Here is a 24,028-nt window from a genome sequence, read left to right on the forward strand (position 1 = left end):
TTCAACGTCAGGATAGAAGTGTCGAAATGCTTGACCTTTTGTCTGTGCGTCGTCCACAGAGCCCATTTAAAGCCTATATTATAGACATTTGTAGACCTTTTTGTACTCTTGTACAACATAATGGTTTCCTCTAATATGACACAAAGCTTGACCGATGAGAGTTTATGAAACAAGAGATATGACCAAGGAGGAGAAAGGATAAACTAATTGATTTTTTATGGCTGATCAATGCACAAAAAGGTCAGAATAATATCGTGGCCATTAACTCATTCACCCCTGTCTTCAGGGGTAAATGAGTAAGTGGTTAAGAGAAATGATGTTATGGGTGTGTTTCTTTGACGACAATGGATTTGTCTAAGTAGGCTTTTGTTCTCCTCTTACTTTTTTTTATCATCATATTTTTAAAGAAATTTCGGTGCAAACACAATATTGTTGACCATTTAAAAAAAAATCATTAATTAAAGAACAATCTTTCATAATTATACTTAATAGATCTTTATTACAGAAAAGTGTTTAATAGATGTTCACGAAGAATAATATTTTAAATGTGTTCATTAAAAAAACACACCATTTTATAGACATTCACTATAAAAGAACAATATTAATTTTATGACATTCAGTAAAACACAGTATTTTATTCGTGTTCACGAAAAACAGTATTTCATAAACATTTACAAAAGAAATTTATAGGTGTTCGTAAAAGAATTATATTCAATGGATGAACAAGTTTTATAGAGAGTAAAGAAGTAGTGGGTTAATTACCTGTGAACTCTATGTGAAATAATCTAGCAACTTAGCGGTATTTGGTTACATGTGGAACAAGTATGTAACAAATGCATTTGAGAAAAAAAAATTAGTTGAAGAATATTTTAGAATTTCTCAAAAAGAATGACATTATTAGAAGCCCCTGTATTACTGTCTTATATCTTCAACTGTACTTAATTAATTTTACATCTGTTTGCGTTCGTGACAAACCCTGAAATAAATTAAATGAAAGTCATTAAAACCAGGTCTTTGCTGTCAGGTAATGAACCAATTTAATCACATTTCCATGAAATCAGATTTCAGAGGAGTAACAACTTATGCACATTTTGCACTCTTGCAGAATAAATTTGTTTCTGATATTGTCAAATGCTTAACTGATGTCGAGTTCATCGACCTGAAGCATCTATCAGTCTATAGCTACATATAATGGGTTCTGTCTCTACAACGACCCAAACCATGCCTATAGGGACACATACCCACAAACTGCTGGCAAAGAATTCCTCCCTCGAACATTAAATAATGAAATGAACTCCCTCCCCCCCAAACTAGAAATTGAACAAAAATGTTTTACTCAATATTTTGTCTTAATTCCATTACATTTAACCAGTTTTCAAGTTATCTTTCCGTGGCTGACTGACCATTCCTGGCCCTGTCAAGCTTCAAAAGTATCTGTGTCAATTTGTCAATTTGATTTATAACAATGCAGAATTTCTAAAGTCAGAAAGAACGTTCCAAGCCATTTCAGTGGAATTGAAAAGGCAGGGGCTTGGAGGCATTGAACATCATCCGTCTTACAAAGAGGCCTTAATATCATCATTTATTATTGTTGAAGCATATAATGAAAAAGTTATGTACTTTTGTGCAGCAAAAATGATGTGATCTAAACCCAGCTTCACATCAGGTCTATATGAATTTTTCAGGTTCGTATTGTTGTAATCATAATTATTGAACATCACATAAGACAATTACTGTACGATATCACATACTTGTTGTGAATATTTCAGGGAAGATAGGCATCACTGCCATAATAACATAGAATTTCTTTAAGATTTTTTTTCATTCAAATTCACAAGATGAATGGTTTTAATTCATTACAACAAATTGATTTGATTTCCAGATTGAGTAACATAATTTGACAAATCCATGGTTGACAGCAGCTTTTGATTTATTTCCCTTGTTTTGGTCTATCTCCTGGCTGGCATTAGTGAAGGTGTAAATAAATTCTCATTTTATTCAGAACCCTTGTAGGTAATTAAGGTTGGTATTTCAGCCAGGATTAAAACAGGTCCAGTAGCCATGTATTAATAAATCCTGATTTTAGTCACACCCCTGGTAGGTATTTCAGCCAGGATTAAAACAGGTTCAGTAGCCATATATTAATAAATCCTGATTTTAGTTAGACCCCAGCTCTGTATTTCAGCCAGGATTAAAACAGGTCCAGCTGTGAGCCATGTATCAATAAATCCTGATTTTAGTCACACCCCTGGTCGGTATTAGACAGGACTTCAACAGCATAATTTCAACTTCAATAGCTATTTTCATGTATAGATAATTCCTGATTTTAGTCAAGACCCCTGGTCGGAATTTAAGCCAGGACTACAACAGGACTGTTAGCTACTGTCCATCAATCTGTGGATTGAGAAGCTGATGATAAAGAACATAACATTATCAACATCTGTAACTGACATCTGTAAAATACAATTATTAATATTCATGTGTGCAGACATACTGAATTTGTCTCTTTTATCGGGAAACATTGATTGGAGTTGTCCTATAACAGATGTACTATTGATGGAGAAATTACAGAAGGATCACGGGACAGGTTATGTGTTACTCCTGTGGCTATCGTACACAGAGGCAAACAATGGTATTCAGGTTGTTTACTTCTGCATGTAGTCGTGTAACAGATGCATATCTATTGTGACAAAGAGCAGAGTCATGCCAACTAGCAAAAGCTGATTTCACTGTATAGCTTAATAGCATGTGTGTCAGCTCCAGTAAAGCAGTTTCTGATGCACATCGGAAAAAACAACATTCTCCCAGGTCTTAGGAGATTCAACAGTACATGGTCTATTTAGAGCAGATCTAGATGCAAGTGATCACAAGAGACAGGGGAATTGTAAGCTGGCGGAGTGTCTGTCTAGAGTTCATAGGTCCTCGATTCAAATCTTTGTCTGTTATGTAAATGTATTGTGACTTAATTTTTTAAATATCCTTGTCTTAAGATTTATTTCTTGCCATGACAAAATTGTTCAAAGCTGACATTTGACAGTGCAAGTTAAGGACAACATCAGTGTTATAGATACAAGAATAAAAATGGCAAGCCATTGATATCAATTCCCTTGCATGCAAAACCTGTTTTGAAGCACATATACCTTGCATCTTGTAAAAAGTTTATAATTCATATAGTTACTTATCATTTGGACACCTTCATTCTATAATAATGAGTTTTTTTCTATAAGTCCACAGTTTATAAAATTGATAGATACAACTATATATAATTCTATAAATTGTACCCTTGACTCTTGCTGTAATACAATGAAACACAATCTAATTCTAAATATGTTAATACTTGACGTTTGCTCCAGTACTGTATCATTTGGATGAGAACCTTTCCGTCTTCCAAAATCTGATGAAGAAGAATTTAATTAAACAAAAGCAAGGGAGATAACTGTTTTCTCTCATAGATATAGATGTACCAGCCTCCCAGGTAAGATATGTACTAGGTAACACCCCTTATCTCACAAGTACTGGATGTTAACTGGCATCAACAAAGCAATTACTACACAACTCCTAACCCTCCTTACTAATTGAGGGTTATATTGAAGTGGAATTCAATTACACATAGGCAAGACAGATAACTGTTTTTCTCAATCAAGTAAGGGCAAGGGAGATAACTGATTTTTTTCTCCCATTTTCTCTCCGATACATTATTTATGCATCAGGTTGTATGATTTTTTTTAACAATGGAACATGATTAAAGAGAAGACCAGAAAGTAAGGGGAACCCCAATTAAGAAAAGGAGACCACACTGCTAATAATGTTTATCTCCAGTGAATATCAAATAAAATATTAATTTCTATTTGGTTTACAAAGCGGATAAGATATACAAGTTTAAATTACTGGTAACTTAAACAAAATTTACCTCTACTTGTTAGGTTACAGTTCATGAATCAGTATTGTATAAAATACCGGCATAATTTATATACAGTACTTCAGTTTTCCAAAACCTCAATGTTGGGGGAAATTAATTCAAATTAGAGACACTGACATCATCTAAAGAAAATGAAGAAGTTCTTTCTTTGCCTCAAAAACATTAATAGAAATAGCAACATGTATGCTGACACTAAAATAGTAACTCGCAATGAGCCCATGTAATGGTATCTGTCCCAGTACAGGCAAAAAACTTCAGAAATCTACACACAGTAACCTCCCCTTAATTTCACTTGAATTGATATAAGGACTCGCAAGACTAAATCATTTACTATATGTTATTACTAAGCTTTTGAGCCAATAGTGTTAATATTTGAAGTTAAATAATGGTCTAGATTCACAGATACATACCTTACAAAGGTTACAAAATATATTTTTGGGTGGGTTTGGTAGCATATAAGAGCGCTACAGGCATCTGCTTTTGACAACCGGAAGTTTACACGCCAAACCGGTGAAGTGGGACAGGAACACCCCCTGACATTTGACCTCATATCAATCCGCCATTACATGTTAAAATCTACTAAAACTATACATTTTTGTGAAGATATCATTCAATGTAAAATATGTCAACAATAACCTATCTAAATTAATCAAAGGCACTGATTAAACCAAAATAAATTTTAGGTAGGGATAACAATCGTATGAAACACTTACTGATTGGCTGATTAAGTTGCATGAGTCCTATAGTGCCTGCCAGGGTCAGGACACTTACATTAGACAGCTAGCTTAGTTGGTTAGAGCAACAGTTTAATGATCTGAGGTCCAGATTATGTTTACCGTTGGAACACCTTTTTTTTTGTATCATTAATATTTGTCCTATGAAAGTCCTCCAAGGTATGGTTTCCATTTTAGAAATGATTCATCAAAACTACGTCTTCAGGCATTTCAAAGCAGTCTCAGCATCAGCACTGTCTGTTATTGTTCCATCCACCCTTCACCACCTTGCTTGTTCAAGTTTATTTATTCATTTATTTTGTTGAATTATATAGGTACATCATAATATTTCTTGCTGTATGTTTCTATCTATGTTTTTATTGTATCATGTATATTTTATTTTGTTTTTTGTTGTTGCTTTTTGTGTGTGTGATGTTACTTGTTCAGGAAAGAGATAAGGCCATCTAGGGTGAGACAACACCTGGTCAGCTGGTCTGAGCATTGGATAAACCTACCTCCCTGTCCATAAAAATCAGGTTGGGGCCGCTGGCTCGCAGCACTTTGTTTGTTCTACAGTTTCAAGCATACTTGGCATTTTTCTTTCACTTTCCAGATTCTCTATTGTAAATGAGTTGCTCTTATAAGTGTAAGGGACATGCACGCCTGCTAGCTATTCATCAATGATTCTGACTCCGACCGTAGTGATCGTGACGGCTGATACAGGGTACCTGAAGCTCCTGTAGGTACTGGGGAGCTGTTCCATTCAGTGCCTTGTATGTGCGCACCAATGTTGTATACTACGACCTGTATCGTACAGGTAACCAGTGCAACGAATAAAGCGTAGGTGTGATGTGCTCCCTCTTTCGATTACGAGTAACTAGCTGTGCTGCAGTGTTCTGGACCCACTGCAGACGACTAGTCAGTTTGTCAGATATACCACAGAGCAGGGAGTTACCATAATCCAACCGAGAGGTAAAAAGTGAATGCACCAAAATCTTGCATTCATCTGCAGATATGAACTGCCGAATACAGCCGATGTTCCTGATCTGGTAGTAACAGGATTTGGCAATAGCGTTCACTTGTTTCTCCATGTTCAATGAACTATCAAAGTATACCCCTAGGTTTTTAACAGCTGGGACAGTCTCAATAGTTCTGGCACCGACCTTGAGCTGGAGAGCCATTGTTTGCTGACACTTTTCCTGATTAAGCTTTAGCATGTTGGCGTTCATCCAGGTACTGATATCTGTCAGACGAGCTTTCAGATTTTTTGAAATTGTATTCCAACTGTCCTTTGGTTTCATGACCATGTAAATTTGTGTGTCATCAGTATAGCAAAGATAGCGAAGGCTATGGCGACGACAAATCTCTCCAATCGGTTTGGAGTACAGGCAATATTGTCATGGTCCTAACACCGACCCTTGAGGAACCTCGAAATCTAGCACTTTGTCATGTGAGGTGGTAGATCCGATGGCAACACACTGTTGTCGTTCACTCAGGTAAGACTGTATCCAGCATAGTGCTGTATCAGTCACTCCATAAGAGTACTCGAGACGTTTATAAAGTATGCCATGGTCGATGACATCAAATGCAGCTGACAAGTCCAGCAAGACAAGCAACGCTCTGCACTTGTTATCCAATGCAGAAGCTATGTCATTAAGTACATGTAGAAGGGCCGTCTCAGTAGAGTGTCCCCTGCGGTAGGCCAATTGCATGTTGTCATGGAGACTGTTTGCATGGATATGAACTTCTAAACGCCGGGACACAACCTTCTCCAAGATCTTTGACAGAAAAGGCAGATTTGATACTGGGCGGTAGTTCTTCAACTCCTCCTTGTCCATTCCAGGCTTCTTCAACAATGGTCTAACATTTGCCTTCTTGAAACACAGTGTAACCTTGGACTCAGCCAATGATATGTTCATGATTGAGGTAATCAAAGGGAGCAGGGCTTCAAGACATTGCTTCAATAGGTCTGTAGGCAGTGGATCAAGCTCACAGGACTTTGATTGCGAGGTCATGATGATATTGCGCAACTCGTCCTGGGTTGTTGTTGAGAGCTTTGTCATTCTTTTCTCTCAGAATCTTGCCACAGCTACATGCTTGTGACCTTAACAACTGACAGAGATTTACCTTTGTTGTTAGTCTGTACGGCAAGACAGTATTTACCAATCTTTGGAAATCATCATCCAAACCTTCTTAGAATAGAAGATTTCTCCTCTTATCATTACATTGTTTGACCTTTGAAATCCAATTTGACTCAGAAATAGATATGGTCTTGGAAAGTTGAAGGTTTATGAGCAAGTTATTGTGCAAAAGCATGTACACAAGCATTCCATCATCCCACACCGTGGGACTGTGACCACTTAAAAATGTAACTAGAACACAGACAGCTCATGATCAGCAGCTAGGACCGTGTGGTGTGCCCGACCATAAATATCCCCTCAATTACAAAGCAGCAGCCACAGCAATCATTTCGGACTTAGGATATGGGTTACAAACATTACACATGTAATTATGTAATTTGACATCAAGTACAATTTACCACCAAGTATGAACAAGTTATAGCCCAAAAGGTCTCCGCTATCTTGAATTTATGGATCCTGTATATATCATATTATTCATGTTTGATATTCACCAAAAACCATTTACCCTCATGATCAGAAAAGATATTACAATATTTTTTTTGAAAGCATATCCCCATTAGTGACCTTGACATTGGGAACATTAAACTCCAATTACATATCTGCATATAACAGTGTATTGTCATGTGAAATTTCTGAAACAATTTCTGGTAGTGAAAGTGTGGGCAGACGGACAGACACTGCGATTGCTATAGGGTACCCACATCTCTGTTGTAAGATCTTCATATTTAGTACCTTAATCTATAAAGTGCAAGTTGGGTCCATATCTAATACCTCTTCTTAAGTGCAACTTTTATTATCCTCTGACCTTGACCTTTGACCTCTTAAATCTAATCAGTCTAACATATTTATAATGGTGATTTTTTTATGTGAGATGATTGAATACATGTCCAACTGGTCTAAAAAGTAATGTCCAATTTTAACACCTTTCCAATACACAACGCTGTGACCCTTCACCTTCAAACTCTAAACTGCACTTTCCATTAATGGCTACTATAGTGAGCAATGCTTGAAAAAAAGAAAACATATCTAGAGGCATTATTAGAACTGATGTTATCTTTCACTCATTAAATCTAACTATTTGCAACACCCATGGATCAAAATTGGTAAATATACAACAATTAGTTTTTTGAAAAGTCGTGTCCCACAAATTTTAGATTGTCTGATAGACTGCTTCACAATATGAGGCAGAACAATAGAAATATGGTGACAAAGAATACACCCTTAAGGAAATATCAAAGGTAGTATACACCCTTAAGCATACATGCCATAACTTTTCGGTGCAAAATGGTGAGATCATTTAGTGAGATTTGGTCAAAATTAGTGAGATTTTTTCTTAGAATTAGTGAGAAATTTGTGAAACATTTAAAACATACATTATACTGCATATAACATTGTATTATCTCATTTTTGTTATTCTGAAGCCTCCAATTACTTTGTAAGAACCAAAATTGAAGATTTATTGACATTTTAAAGGATTTTAGGGAGGTTTACACGTGACATGAGGTCCAGATAAAGTAATCAACACTTGAAAGTAAATATATCACTTCCATCAAAGGCAAAAAAAAATGAATAATGAAAAGAAGTAAAACTTATAGAGGAATGTCCTCGTTACCCAGGTTAGAAAAAACATATATCTTAAAACATTGGAAATATTTAATATTCATTTGCTGAAAAAAGTAAACCAATACATACTACTTCCACTATTTTTATATATAACTTTATATTATTGTAATAATTATTGCAAGTATATAATTGTGAAGAAACTTGTTTTCTTGTGTTTATGTTTTTTTCATCAACACTCAAACCCATCACGACGGCAAGAAAATAAATTCTGGATTCAATGTCATGAGGGTCCGGTTTCGATTTTATAGTCATGACTTCCATTTCCGTTTGGGTAAACCATGCATGTTTTTGGTTGTAGTTAACAGCTCTTATGTTGCTGTTTAATGTTTATATCAACTGTCATCACATACTAACTAGCAACTAGCCCCAACTGGATGTGGGATCATTGATTTAATTGCTTGACAATTCACACATCGGTGAGCAAGTCAGGCACTGCTAAATCGGCCAGCCGGGCCATTCACAACTTTCACACCTATGCTGCTTATTAGCCTGTCCTGTAATGTAAGTGGCTGGCGTGTGACTTCAGACCTCTTAGTGACCTAGGTCAGTGTGAATCCATGTAGCTATTGTTTATTCACTAAGATTGACCAAATTTAGTTTCTTTTCGTGAGACCGATTGAAATTCGTGAGAAATGGGTCTCACGCCGTGAGGATTTTTTCGGAAGCAATTTTCGTGAGTCTCACACCAAAATCGCTAGATATGGCATGTATGCTTAAGGAAATATCAAAGGTAGTATACACCCTTAAGGAAATAGAACAGGTAAGATACACCCTTAAGGAAATAAAACAGATAGGATACACCCTGAAGGAAATAGATTTTTTGCTATATTAGAGGATTTTAATTTTATTTTTCATTTGTCCAACAATCAACCATTGACTTGTTAACCTGCTCCAGCAAACACATCTACAAATGTTTTGGGAAAAATTCATACAGAGGGTCACAGCATCTCCTATACAGCTGTATCACTGTTCTAGGGATCTTAACTTACTCAGTATATATTATTCACACAGAGGGTCAAAGCATCTCCTATACAGCTGTATCACTGTTCTAGGGACCTTAACTTTACTCAGTATATATTATTCACACAGAGGGTCAAAGCATCTCCTATACAGCTGTATCACTGTTCTAGGGGCCTTAACTTTACTCAGTATATATCATTCACACAGAGGGCCACAGCATCTCCTATACAGCTGTATCACTGTTCTAGGGGCCTTAACTTTACTCAGTATATATCATTCACACAGAGGGTCGCAGCATCTCCTATACAGCTGTATCACTGTTCTAGGGATCTTAACTTACTCAGTATATATCATTCACACAGAGGGTCACAGCATCTCCTATACAGCTGTATCACTGTTCTAGGGACCTTAACTTTACTCAGTATATACCATTCACACAGAGGGTCACAGCATCTCCTATACAGCTGTGTGTGTATGTATCACTGTTCTAGGGACCTTAACTTTACTCAGTATATATCATTCACACAGAGGGTCACAGCATCTCCTTTACAGCTGTATCACTGTTCTAGGGATCTTAACTTTACCCAGTATTTATCATTCACACAGAGGGTCACAGCATCTCCTATACAGCTGTATCACTGTTCTATGGATCTTAACTTTACTCAGTATATACCTTCACACAGAGGGTCACAGCATCTCCTTTACAGCTGTATCACTGTTCTATGGATCTTAACTTTACTCAGTATATACCTTCACACAGAGGGTCACAGCATCTCTTATACAGCTGTATCACTGTTCTAGGGATCTTAACCTTACTCAGTATATATCGTTCACACAGAGGGTCACAGCATCTCCTCCTATACAGCTGTATCACTGTTCTAGGTATATATCATTCACACAGAGGGTCACAAAATCTCCTATACAGCTGTATCACTGTTCCAGGGATCTTAACTTTACTCAGTATATACCTTCACACAGAGGGTCACAGCATCTCCTCCTATACAGCTGTATCACTGTTCTAGGGTTCTTAACTTTACTCAGTATATACAATTTTCACAGAGGGTCACAGCATCTCCTATACAGCTGTATCCCTGTTCTAGGGATCTTAACTTTACTCAGTATATGTCATTCACACAGAGGGTCACAGCATCTGCTATACAGCTGTATCACTGTTCTAGGGTTCTTAACTTTACTCAGTATATACAATTTACACAGAGGGTCACAGCATCTCCTATACGGCTGTATCACTGTTCTAGGGATCTTAACCTTACTCAGTATATATCGTTCACACAGAGGGTCACAGCATCTCCTTTACAGCTGTATCACTGTTCTATGGATCTTAACTTTACTCAGTATATACCTTCACACAGAGGGTCACGGCATCTCCTATACAGCTGTATCACTGTCCTAGGGATCTTAACTTTACTCAGTATATGTCATTCACACAGAGGGTCACAGCATCTTCTATACAGCTGTATCACTGTCCCAGGGATCTTAACTTTACTCAGTCTATATCATTCACACAGAGGGTCACAGCATCTTCTATACAGCTGTATCACTGTCCCAGGGATCTTAACTTTACTCAGTATATACCTTCACACAGAGGGTCACGGCATCTCCTATACAGCTGTATCACTGTCCCAGGGATCTTATCTTTACTCAGTATATATCATTCACACAGAGGGTTACAGCATCTCCTATACAGCTGTATCACTAGTACTGTTATAGGGATCTTAACTTTACTCAGTATATATCGTTCACACAGAGGGTCACAGCATCTCCTCCTATACAGCTGTATCACTGTTCTATGGATCTTAACTTTACTCAGTATATACCTTCACACAGAGGGACACAGCATCTCCTATACAGCTGTATCACTAGTACTGTTATAGGGATCTTAACTTTACTCAGTATATATCATTCACACAGAGGGTTACAGCATCTCCTATACAGCTGTATCACTAGTACTGTTCTAGGGATCTTACCTTTACTCAGTATATATCATTCACACAGAGGGTTACAGCATCTCCTATACAGCTGTATCACTGTCCTAGGGATCTTAACTTTACTCAGTATATATATCATTCACACAGAGGGTCACAGTATCTCCTATACAGCTGTATCACTGTTCCAGGGATCTTAACTTTACTCAGTATATATCGTTCACACAGAGGGTCACAGCTTCTCCTATACAGCTGTATCACTGTTCTATGGATCTTAACTTTACTCAGTATATACCTTCACACAGAGAGTCACAGCATCTCCTATACAGCTGTATCCCTGTTCTAGGGATCTTAACTTTACTCAGTATTTATCATTCACACAGAGGGTCACAGCATCTTCTATACAGCTGTATCACTGTTCCAGGGATCTTAACTTTACTCAGTATATACCTTCACACAGAGGGTCACGGCATCTCCTATACAGCTGTATCACTGTTCCAGGGATCTTAACTTTACTCAGTATATATCGTTCACACAGAGGGTCACAGCATCTCCTCCTATACAGCTGTATCACTGTTCTAGGGTTCTTAACTTTACTCAGTATATACAATTTACACAGAGGGTCACAGCATCTCCTATACAGGTGTATCACTGTTCTAGGGATCTTAACTTTACTCAGTATATATCATTCACACAGCATACCTTGATGGTGAATGCCATTTCAATTACAATATTCTTAAGATGATATTGACGTCAGCGTAGAAAGAATTCTATTTATATATAAGTATACCAGATTGAAACAAGTCATGATTTTCATGACTTTGGCATTCGGAACCAAATCATGCAGACACGATATTGTTCAGGACTCAATCTTTCCGCTGCCAAAGCATAATAATTATGAACTACAAATTGAAGCCAGTTTCATGTCCTTTTTAATGCTTCAGATTGAAATTGATTGATTTTATCATTTGATTTTTTTCTAGATGGAAGTTTGACTAAATTCTGTCTTGCTCATCTAGAAAAATGCACAGAAATTCTAAAACCTAGTTAGGTGTAAAAGATGGAGAGGGCATACAAAGATATTTTGTTGGCATCACGATCGACATTCTTTATTTGCAGAACGAGGCAATAGTGGTTACTTTTATACGAACAGTAATTACACCAAAACCTATTAAATTGAAAGAAATTGATGCCTAGTAATCAATTTTATATGTAGCCTAGCTAACTGTAACTTAATTCAAAAATAATGTGAGTCCTCACCTACCAGCGCCAACATAACAGAGACAATTTGTTTTTTGGGAGGAATTGATGGCCGGTGAAGTGTCGTCTGCTCTGTCTGATAGAGATAAGAGAAACTAAACTAGGCATCGGGTTTGTAACCATCATGTAAGTGATTTCCACCATTCTGTAGGAGCTTTGTCAGATTAACCCTCAAACACTTTGTTGTTCAATGAGAAATTCACTTACTGCAAATGCAAAAAGGTTAATGAAATGAATGTTTTCTCACTTTTCAAGTTAAATTTCACAATGTAGACAAGATGTGCCGGCAAAGTAAGGTTAGACTATATGGAGTAAATAATTAATGTTTTGAACAAGAGGCTCAATAGGCCTTTATCACTCACCTCTTTGTCGACTCACCTCTATGACCTTCAGAGAATTTCAAGGTCAGATTTACCAGGTATTTAAATATTTCACTACACATAATGGATCTTTGTTGGAAGATTTTATTACTCTACACCTTATGAATATTCCTTGAAAAATTTAAACCTTATTTACTAATATGACCTTTAAAGTTGGTCTAGGTCATTTATTCAGAACCCATACTTCAAAGTATTTCCACATCATCAAGCTACAGGATAAATTTACCTTTCCCTCTGGATTATGCAGAAGATTTCAATTAAGGTTTTAATTATTTTACCCCTGTGACCTTCAATGCAAGTCAAGGTTATTTATTGTAACAAAATTGATAGCCTTGTCCAGGCATGCTACTTTTAAGCTGAATATAATCCCCATAGTCCCTTCTAAAGGTCATTTGAAAACTTTCAACAAATTTTACCCCTGCTGCCTTGAAAGTCAAGGTCATTAATTTGAACAAAGTTTATAGCCCTTCCTCCCAGCAAGTAACTGACCAAATATAATCACTCTGGGCCTCTGTGACAAATTTGAAAACTTATTAAGGTAATATATTGTCCCAGGAAGCTATTGGCCTATTATTATGACTCTAGGCTTTTTGGGTTTTCAGAAGAAGCTGTCTGAAGTTTTTGACATATTTGACACTATATTTTATTAACGGACTGATGGAAAATGCAAGCACTTAAAGCAATATAGCCACAATGTTATAGACTATAAAACTGAATAAACATATATATCAAAAGCCTTTTTCCAGTGTTTAATCAATGATAATATAACAGCCATCTGCAAGCAAAGTCAGTGATATTAGAAATAACAACAATTTGTGATGCCGTAATTAATGAAGACATGAAGTATTTGGCAATGTCATTCATGTCATGATGTGTGCAATAGCTATTTGGTTAGTGTATAAAGCAGCTAACACCAACATAAGATACAAATGTAATGATTGGATGTCTGTGACATTGGAAACACTGGTTGTAAAGATACAAATGTAATGATTGGTTGTCTGTGACATTGGAAACACTGGTTGTAAATGATTGGTTGTCTGTGACATTGGAAACACTGGTTGTACAAGCATGTCTATTGTAATTGGTTAACTTACAAACACATAGAATGTCTACAAAACACTAAACACAGATTTTAAGTTGATAATTGTTTTTAATTTCAATTCTTGGTTAGCTTCCTTCACAAGAAATCGTTCATCTCTTCATCAAAACTTTGAACAACTGAAACAAATATACATTTAACAAAATATAAATTATACATAACGTTTGATATAATTTCTGTTGGCATGGCAAATACTTTGTGTGCTGTAAAACAGTAAATATTCATACATCCAGTACTATGATGTCCAAAACAAGCATATCATGGACCAAGTTCTAAAACAAGAATCTCATGGACCAAGTTCTAAAACAAACATCTCAGGGACCAAGTTCTAAAACAAGCATCTCAGGGACCAAGTTCTAAAACAAGCATCTCCGGGACGACTCCAAGGACAACTAAGTGACCAACTTTGGATTGACTCAATGACCAACTCAAGGACAATGCAATTTGAAGACCATTAACTTTTCTGTTTTTAAAACAGTGGTTTTTAAATTACTTTGGAAGAACTGATGTAGAATAGAACTTTAGAGCTGATCAGCCTCTGGTAAATACAAATTTCCTGATTACATACAGTACCGTCACTGGACCCAAATCAGGAAAGTACCCAAAACGGGACACTTGTGGGAAAACGGCCCATGTATACAGTTTTCATTTGATAATACTTTAAATGACAATTAAACTGTATTGAGCTTTATTGGCTGCTAATTATCGCTACATAGACAATTTAAAGATAAGAATAATTACCAAAACAAGACTTTCCTGATTTTCGTGCCGTGCGACGGTATTTATTTGGATATGATTTTCCAAAGTCTATTTTATAAAAACTAAACATAGTTTAGAGAAGAAGTTTAATCAAACCCATCGTTGACTCTAATATATTTCAACTATGCACATTTTCTGCCGATATTGATCGTTTATCCCCATATATTCGCCAAAACACCTGAAGTGTCCCTTTCAGGATACAGTAACGCCAGTTCAAGGGCCTACGTAACTCTGATGGTATTTGGCGTTCTTTTTATAGAACCACGCGCCCGATATATCAAATTGTGATAGAAGTGGAAAGTGGATAGTATCTATTTATGAAAAATGAACAAACATTTTTGGAACTTATAGTATGGTATAAAGAACATTGATATTTATATAAAAAGTGTCCCGATTTGGGTACAGTAGCGTTACAGTTTACCGGATTACACTGTATACATTACAGTATATTATTTCCGTTTAGTGTTATTATCATGAGCATCATAAAAAAACCTTAATCCATGTAAGGATTCCTGTCCAAATGCAGGTAGTACACTAGAAAATGTCACTTGGTTTGTCACAAACACATTCATCTCCCCTTAATTGTATTTTGGCTATAAAGGCCTAACTGTAGAGTATCTGGTTCAGGGTACTATTAATAACAGCTGATCAGAACTAGTTCGTTTTGTTAAAGCGACAGTGCAATGATCAGAAGTCCTGGGTTTGAATCCTGGTGCGCTGCATGGTAACTTTTACACTTAGAACAATATTTGTTTAGTCTTTTTATTTATTTCATCTTTATCATTTATTTTCATAAGTTATAATTTTTTGTTCAGAAATACTTAATCAAAGAAACAGTAATACAAGAAAAACATTCATTAACAAGTTTTTTGGCAGTGGTACAGGGATCCTTACATAAAAAAGTTTGAAAAGCTTGAAATGATGTTGAAAATGTACTAAAGCATCATGGGATATTCTTGTAAATATTCCACAGGAACAGGAAAGGGAAAATGGACAGCAATGCTGTAGGAAGTCATGGACAATGTACAGAAATGAGAGTTAAACAGAATATTGAGTAACATAAACTCTGACACAAGAAAGATAGATCAAGTATTGCTGGAAAAGGTAATGTACCATTATAAGCTTTCACATATATCTCCGAATTCTATTCCAAAGATTGTGTTTTCAATATAGATATATATATTTATATGGTTCAAAGAAGTAATATAGACGGTAAAATCCCATATATAACACTGGATCCTAATGGAGGTATGTCCGTAGGAAACGAATTACTTAAAATATTATATGGGGCAAAGAAAAAATTCCAACAGTGTGGACAAGTTTAGGAACGATATGATGTATATGTACATGTAACTGTTCTGTTTCACTGTGTCTTGAAAAAGGAGCGGATTGCTCCGAAAATTTGACAACCTAAACTTGTCCACACTGTTGGAATTACTTCTTTGCCCCATATATATATATATAAATATATCATAATTATCATTACATGTCATTAATTGTTTTCATTGTCATAATATGGCGTTATAGTTTTGACACTTGTCACACGAGACTGTCGTATCGAGTTTAATCATCTCACAGTTTCCGTTCGTTTCTAGATTCACCATGAGCTTGCATGGTTCAGCAGAGGCACCAGGATCAGGAAGTTCATGTCCCGACCCAGTGGACGAGAAACTGTCATGGTTTCCAGTGTATGCTATTGGCGGAACATTTAATTCCTCGAATGATGACCGCTGGACGTTTGGTATCAGTGGTACGGCGATACTGTTCTTGTGTTTTTTCCCATTCTCCCCCATACCTCCTCGACAGTGGGTTATGTGCTGTGGATTACTGATATTGCTGGCCCTGCGATTGTCTACTGTTAAACTAAGGCTACGCGCTAGGCGACGAATCTCTTCCTTTGTCAATATACAAGAGCAAAATGTTCGCCAAAACTGACGTCTGAATTTCTTCCCGAAAAAATAATATGGCACTATGTTGATGGCAGAATTGATTATGACAAGAAAGTTTGACACTTCGCTGAATGTATACCACGATAACGAAGTGAAAGCTGCATTGAAATCCAACGCCCAAATCATTCGCGACACTAAAGCAGGCCCTTGACATAATAGGAAAATGATCACAACACCGATTAACATTATTGTGGTGTCATTCCTACGCTTGTCTTTTGAGTTGAGCTGCAGTCCTTTCTTACGCGACTCGTGGACAGCCCTTATTAGAAATGTATTAAGAACTACTAAGGCCAAAAATGGAATTCCGGCAACACATATGAGATAGAGCCATGAATGTATGATTTCCCGGAAGAGGTTACTTGAACCAAACTTTGTCAACTTGATCAGCAGTGGCGAGGGAATTGTAAAGTTTGCAATGATATCAGCGGGTAGATGGAACTGTTCTTGTTCAGCTTTATATTCGAAAAATCGTGGAATGTTATATAAAAAACCAGCAGTAACAAGGCCACAAATCACTTTCCTTGCCCGGGACACGCTGCACCAGCGTTCTGCCTTAAACGGGTGGCAGATCATGATATAGCGGTCTACCGTGAACGCGAGAGTCAGCCATATTGACGTGACTTGGAATGTGAGAGCTGTTGGGTGGACATATGGAAACATGTACACATAATAAGGCTCCATCCATCGAATCTCGGATTTGACGGGCTTTTTCGTGTCTTTGATAAGAAGTAACATAGTCATAAAGAGGAAGAAAGAATCACTTAAGGCTAAAGCAGATAGGTAGGAATATGTGGAAGATCTCATCAGCCGCTGGCTAAGAACGATCACAGACAAAATATTGCCGATAATTCCCAAACAGCACAGGCTCATACCACAGATACCCATAAGATAATACATGAGCATATCCTTCTGGTAACCAAGTTCACTGCCTGGCGATTCATTCAAGTTGAAATCGTCAAAGAAGTCAGTGAACGGGTAGTTGGACAGGTCAATTGATCCATTCAGAGGAAATGGGAAGTTTAAGTCAGACAAATTCAGTCCTGACAAAAACGATTGTTCATCTGAAGTGTTGTCATTCTGGTCCGGCATACTAACAATTTTTTCTGAAGAATTTTCCTAAAAAAAAATCAACTCCATTAATAATATGGAATTTATAAAAATGTTCACTAACCACTCAAACAAGTTTTCATTCCAATCATTTGAAAATCACCGTTCATTGAATCAAATTCCTGTAAATTCATCACTTTGCCTTTTTCCTTCTGCTGCAGTTTCTTCATAAAAACTATTCAAAGCATGATTAAAACACAGCATTATGACATCCACTTGAGGAATGTGCCTCAAATCCTCAAAACGACGCTGTTATCAGAGAAACGTTTCCTTGGCTTTACAAAAGCTTGCAACAAGGTGAATGATTTCCCCGCTCCTCACAAGGATATCTTTTGAGAAGGAATTTTCCTTTAACTTCACAACAACAGCCAAACACAAAATAGTATTTCTCCTCTCTCACAATGTCTTCTGTCACCTTCCTTGACCTTACGATGGCATTCAAACAGAGAAATGGGTTTCTCTGTGGTCACATAGATGTCCGACTAGAGAAACGTACTTTGTCACACTCAAAACTCTTCCCAGTCTGAATCTGATTCACTGCTTTGAAGTTTAATTGAATTTCGAAAAAAAAATGCTTCGTCATAGTGTGCACATTATGTCGACTGAGGTTATTCTCTTAACTAACGAGAATTTCCTTTCAAGTTCATTGACAATTTTTCTATATTGTATTTTTATTGTTCATTGGGTGAAGTCCTTTCGAGCAGAAATAATGAAATCTTAATCACAGAGACGTGTTGATGACACAGCGGCCACAGTCAATATCATATTCTACTGGTAATCATCAAAAAAACTCCTCCGTCAATTTTCTTTGTGTTACCAATAGGTGATTGATGTCTTTGGTGAGATATTCCATAAATAACTTCAATGCACAATCTTATTTTTATAATGTCTCTTTTCATATACCAATGACAACTGATAATCCTTTTGCATGAAGTGGACCCGATTTATTTCTCAGCTTTTCCCTTTTAGAACAGATTTGCGTTGTATTTAGCTGCAGGTTATTTCGAAAGCTCTATAGTTTCAACACGTTGTTCCACGATTTCTGTCAAATATTCCAGTTTCGACATGTCGTTCTATCCAGCACACAGCGTCCATTCTTAGTGCAGGTTTCCCCGTATAAGGCTTCTGAAAAATACAAAAAGTAAATTCGTAATTAGTTTCATTCGTTCATGCAATTGAAATCATCCTTCTTGTTGAATATATAAGGTCATACAATCGTATGTAATGACAATGCCTTACTGTTAGTTCAGAACGGGCAAAAAAGGGTTGGAATTCACATACAGGTATATCCTTCATCAAGTTCATACCTTCCAAATCAGCGCATAACTTTTGTTGATTTAGTTGCTGTATAGTAATTTTTATTTTGTGAAGAGTATTTTTGAGTTGTGACCTACCACTAACTATTTATCAACCATCTTCGCTAGCCAAGTGTTCGCTTCGTATTAAGTGGAGTGAAGTGTATACGAAGCGAACACTTGGCTAGCGAAGATGTTTATCAACACGAGAACTCAGAATTACATGTAGTTAGCAATTTAGCACAAAACAATGCAAATTCACACCAGAGGTCAAATGTCAATGACAGAAAATGAAGTCCTAAAATTCAAAATTGAATGTAATTCATTTTTCCATTTTCATTCCAAAATGTGAGTTAACTTTTTAACATTTGAAATTTAAAAATGAAATCTAGGCCTGTCTTATGTTTGGGCAAATAACAATAAAGTTGGGCCAGCCCAGTAAAGATATGAATGGTTACCTTATTGAAGAACAAAAAAAAATGAAAACTTGTACATGTCAAACATCACATACGTTTTTCATTTTATTCCATCCATGTGAGAAAACTTTCAATAAGCGGTATATGTCTTTACAAAGTGCCATGATAGGCCCCAACGAACATTAAATGTCACAACTTCTGAGCATTCCTTATGCCATCATCTATGAAGGCATTTAGCCCCTCCCTGACACATCTTACACAAGGGGGGTAGAACAGTTGGGGATTGTTACTGACAGCTCCCACGTCTTGTTTGTCTGATATTTGTCTAAATTGATGGCTATATAGCCTATCAATGTCCCCCATACAAGTCACAGCCAATTATCAATGCACCACCCACAGAACTCCCATATAGCGTTAGCTAACACAAGAACTGGCTCACTGATATTTGTGATAACTGCATCGCCAGATCAAAGCTGAACTATGATGAAACTTTATAAATGTAAAAACCATGTTATGAATTTTGAAAATTGGCGTGTCATTTGAAGTAACTCAGTTCTGGAAAATATAAAAGAAAACGTTCGAAAAAAAAGAGGTTACAGATTATTTTTTAATAGGATCCACTCTATAATTGAATAAAGCGGCACACAGATTTTCAATCATAATATGCTATTTTGTTTTGTTTTTCTGCGTTGATGTCAAAGATACCATGATGAAACAAAACAAAATCAGTGGTTGTCAACACAAGGTCTGGGCAAACAAAAGGGTTATGTTTTCTGCATCTACCACAATAATTCCATCATAGAGACAAATCTTGATCCAAAATGACCAACTAGTCTATATCATACTTTACTATGCCCTTCATACGGATCACTGTCAACTTTTTGCACCAGAGAAAAGAATGAAGTGTGTCAGGTTTTTCCACTTCACAGCTAAGCTGTTATTATAGTCTGTTTATATGCCGCAATCTAGATGTACTTTTATGCATAGCCAAGTAACTCAATATTACCCTGTGTTCCTATTCCTAAACTGATACAACAGTTGGTAGCCATCAACAGAATCTGTTTTTCCTATTTCCAATTTTCTGTGGGTACATATCTACAGCAAGGAGATCGTATACATTAATAAAGGTTCTTTGTTTTCAATTTGTTTCTGAAAATATTATCATTTATAGGCTATCATGGTCTTTTTTTTTCATCAGCCAACCAACTGAACAGTTTTTAATGAGAAATAGACAATCTATATAGCCAACTTTCAATGAGTGAAATGGTTATGACAGGAGATGACTCAAGAAGATGTGAGAGACACCAGGCATGTAAGAATGATACCACACCGACATAAACAAAGTGTATTTATCAGATTACCCGACCGATCATAGTGCTGCATCACCAGGACCAGCCTTACATTAGTGTGTGGTAGTGTGGCTAAGTGGTTAAGGGTGTATGCTACTTTATTACTTAATTGTCACACTTACCTCCTTTACAAGAGAGTTCCACTTAGTGGTAAAATATCAATGTGAATGAAAAACTCATGCTTGATAATAAGCCCAACCTTCTGTTATATGCATAAGTCAATATTCAGGTTTATTAAAGAACAATAAAAAAACAAAAACACACCTCTGTTCTTTTGTGTAAAAATGTGCTTGTATTTTGCTTTTTCATAAATATGTGCAGTAGTGAATATTTTTTGGTAAAAAGCAGAAAACACATTCTGTTGGATTTTCATTTTTTTTCACCATGAAAGCCAGATTCACCTAGGATACTTATAGATGTAATCTGTATACAGTAAGTACCAGGAAATGTGATCTCATCCACACGGTACCATCATTAGTCAGGAATCACATGTCCTGTTTGTATCTGGAGACGTGACAGGAAGAGCTGAATGTACGGAAGTGTTGACTGGGTCATTCAGTGTAAACAATATCCTACATAACCAGCTATTGCACACACAGGTTGCTTCCTTAATTTCTGGTGAAAACATTCATGTTTGGTCTCTAGACACTTACGTTACTGATAACTCCCAATGGTAAGATGTCTAGGGATGGATGGTTATGATATTTCATACAAACCTGTGTAACATATAGTACCCAAGGGGGGCCAAACCCTCTATATATACAAAGTTGAGTCCCCTTTGTCCAAGGATGCTCTACACAAGTTTTTAAAAGATTCCTCCCTAACATTCTAACATTTATAACTATGTTCCCCACATTATTGGGCCCCACCCCTCTGCCCCCAGGGGGGTGGGGGGCTTTGAAGTGGGGCAAAACTCTCTGTTTATACAAAATGAAGACCAAAATCCACTGAGTCAATTAGGACTAGTAGCATTTTAAAGGAAAAGATGACGGATGGACGATGGACAGGTGAGCTAAAAACCTGACTAAACGGACACTTCCATGAAATAACCTGTCTAATCTGACACCACACATACAAAACATTCCTTACCTATTATGACAGAAGCTAACCTATCAGAGGGTACGGAAGGCCCAATTTACTTCTAGTCGGTTCCTAATTATAGGTGTTAGAGAGTATGACCAGGCAGTGACCCGAAAACCTAAGAACGTAGTTGATGGAAATACAACTTTAGCAGCCGCAGCCCTGCCAGATCAATCAGTGTAAGGCCGGCACTGACCCATGTCACTTTAATTTGTACATCAATAACTGCTAACATACCTACAACACGTTAAAGTATCAGAGGGCAAGTATTTAATGTATCAGGAGGCAGATATCAGAGGAATCAGTGGGCAAATGATTGTATATATAGAATGAATTGAGAGAAAAGTTTAGTGGAGGACAGGTATTACAAGTGTCAGAAAGCAAGCATTACAAGTATCAGGAGGTAAGTATTACAAGTATCGGGAGGCAAGTATTACAAGAATCAGGAGCAAGTATTACAAGTATCGGGAGACAAGTATTACAAGTATCAGTAGGCAAGTATTACAAGTATCAGGAGGCAAGTATTACAAGCATCAGGAGGCAAAAATTTAAATATTAGGAGGCAAGTATTAAAATATCAGGAGACAAGATGTGGTTGAATGAAAGGCCTTGAACTGACAATGAGATGACTATATGTGTATAGTTTAACAGAGAAAGGTCTTGGAACACAAGATGGCATCATGAAAGTTTTTTTCTCAGGGAGGCTTTTGTCTGTAAAACTGAAGCGTTAATTGGCCATATTAGAACATTTAGCACTTGGTATGTTCAGACACTGTCGTCAGTGACCTTTTGACATCTGGACATTCCCATTCCAGCTTCGTACATATCAATTAGAGTCAGCTTCCTTGTTCAGCCATCAACAATGACCTGTTACCCCAAACTGAATGTGATAAGTACGACGTTGCCATGTTACCCAAAATAAGATGTTATAAGTACTACATGTACATGTTACCCAAAATAAGATGTTAAAAGTGCTACGTTGACCCAAAAAAATCCTGATAAAAAATCCCCAAAGCTACATAAAACTGTCATTCTCATAAATGGTTAGATTCCTCCAAATACCTAAATAAAGAACTGTGATTATATTGCTTAACAATGTCTAGCTTCCGCCATGCCATCGCCTTGAAAAAAACGAAAAAAAACGAAAATGGAACTTTCTGTGTGTGAAATAGACAGGAAATTTCCGCTACCCTACCGACACATGAATATTCATCAAGCTTCAATCTGGAACTGAGTGATCTCCGGGTCTCTAAGATGTCTGCTATTATTCTTTGACAAAACCTAGGAGTCACTAGCCTTCTCTCTACAGATTAAACCTTTTCCCCCCGATTTTTTCTTTTTTTCCCAAAGCGACACCATGAGAGAAAGCGAAATCTTGACAATTGAAGATCCAATATCTAGTGTACTTTTACTTCAGCAGCCATTTTCTTTATATCATGTTGTAAATGTTGTAGATAATGATGTTAAAAGTAGGGAGATGACGCCATGAAAAGAAGGCATAAACTGATAAAGGCTCAGGAAAGGACAGATGGAGATGAGTAGGGTCAGCAATAGGGAGGTGTAGAATGGTTACAAAGAGGGAAGTGAATGGGGGTTAGGAGGAGGGAGATGTACCCAGGTTACAAAGGGGGAAGTGAATGGGGGTTAGGAGGAAAGAGGTGTAAGGGGGTTACAAATGAGGGTGGTGATGGGGGCTAGTAAGAGGGAGGTGTATAGGGATTACAAAGAGGGCAGTGAATGGGGGTTAGGAGTAGGGAGATTTAGGGGGTTACAAAGTTGGTAGTGGATGGGGGGTTAAGAAGAGGAAGGTGTACCAAGGTTACAAATGAGGGCGGTGCACAGGGGTTACAAAGAGGGTGGTGAATCGGGGTTAGGAAGAGAGAGGTGTACCAGACTTACAGAGGGTGATGAATGGGGGTTAGGAAGAGGAATATGAAACAACTGTCTCATTTGATCAATTTTTTATAACCTTTGCAGTTTTCCAATATTACTTTCGTTACACCTATAAACATCCTTTACTAGATGTGTGAGAAAT

At 36.9% G+C, this 24,028-nt stretch overlaps 1 protein-coding gene across 3 annotated transcripts in view; it reads right to left on the reverse strand.

The window, feature by feature from the left end:
* Window positions 1–16,246: 16,246 nt before the first annotated feature.
* LOC110460985 (FMRFamide receptor-like) overlaps window positions 16,247–24,028 on the reverse strand; it is a 101,298-nt gene continuing 93,516 nt past the window's right edge. For all 3 annotated transcript variants that reach the window (XM_021514242.1, XM_021514243.1, XM_021514244.1), the window contains one exon: window positions 16,247–18,978. In XM_021514242.1, the coding sequence (XP_021369917.1) occupies window positions 16,306–17,835 (1,530 nt within the window). In that variant the 5' untranslated portion in view covers window positions 17,836–18,978 and the 3' untranslated portion in view covers window positions 16,247–16,305. The remainder of the gene's footprint in view (window positions 18,979–24,028) is intronic.

This window comes from Mizuhopecten yessoensis, unplaced genomic scaffold (genome assembly GCF_002113885.1).
Source record: "Mizuhopecten yessoensis strain PY_sf001 unplaced genomic scaffold, ASM211388v2 scaffold10529, whole genome shotgun sequence".
Taxonomy (NCBI): domain Eukaryota; kingdom Metazoa; phylum Mollusca; class Bivalvia; order Pectinida; family Pectinidae; genus Mizuhopecten; species Mizuhopecten yessoensis.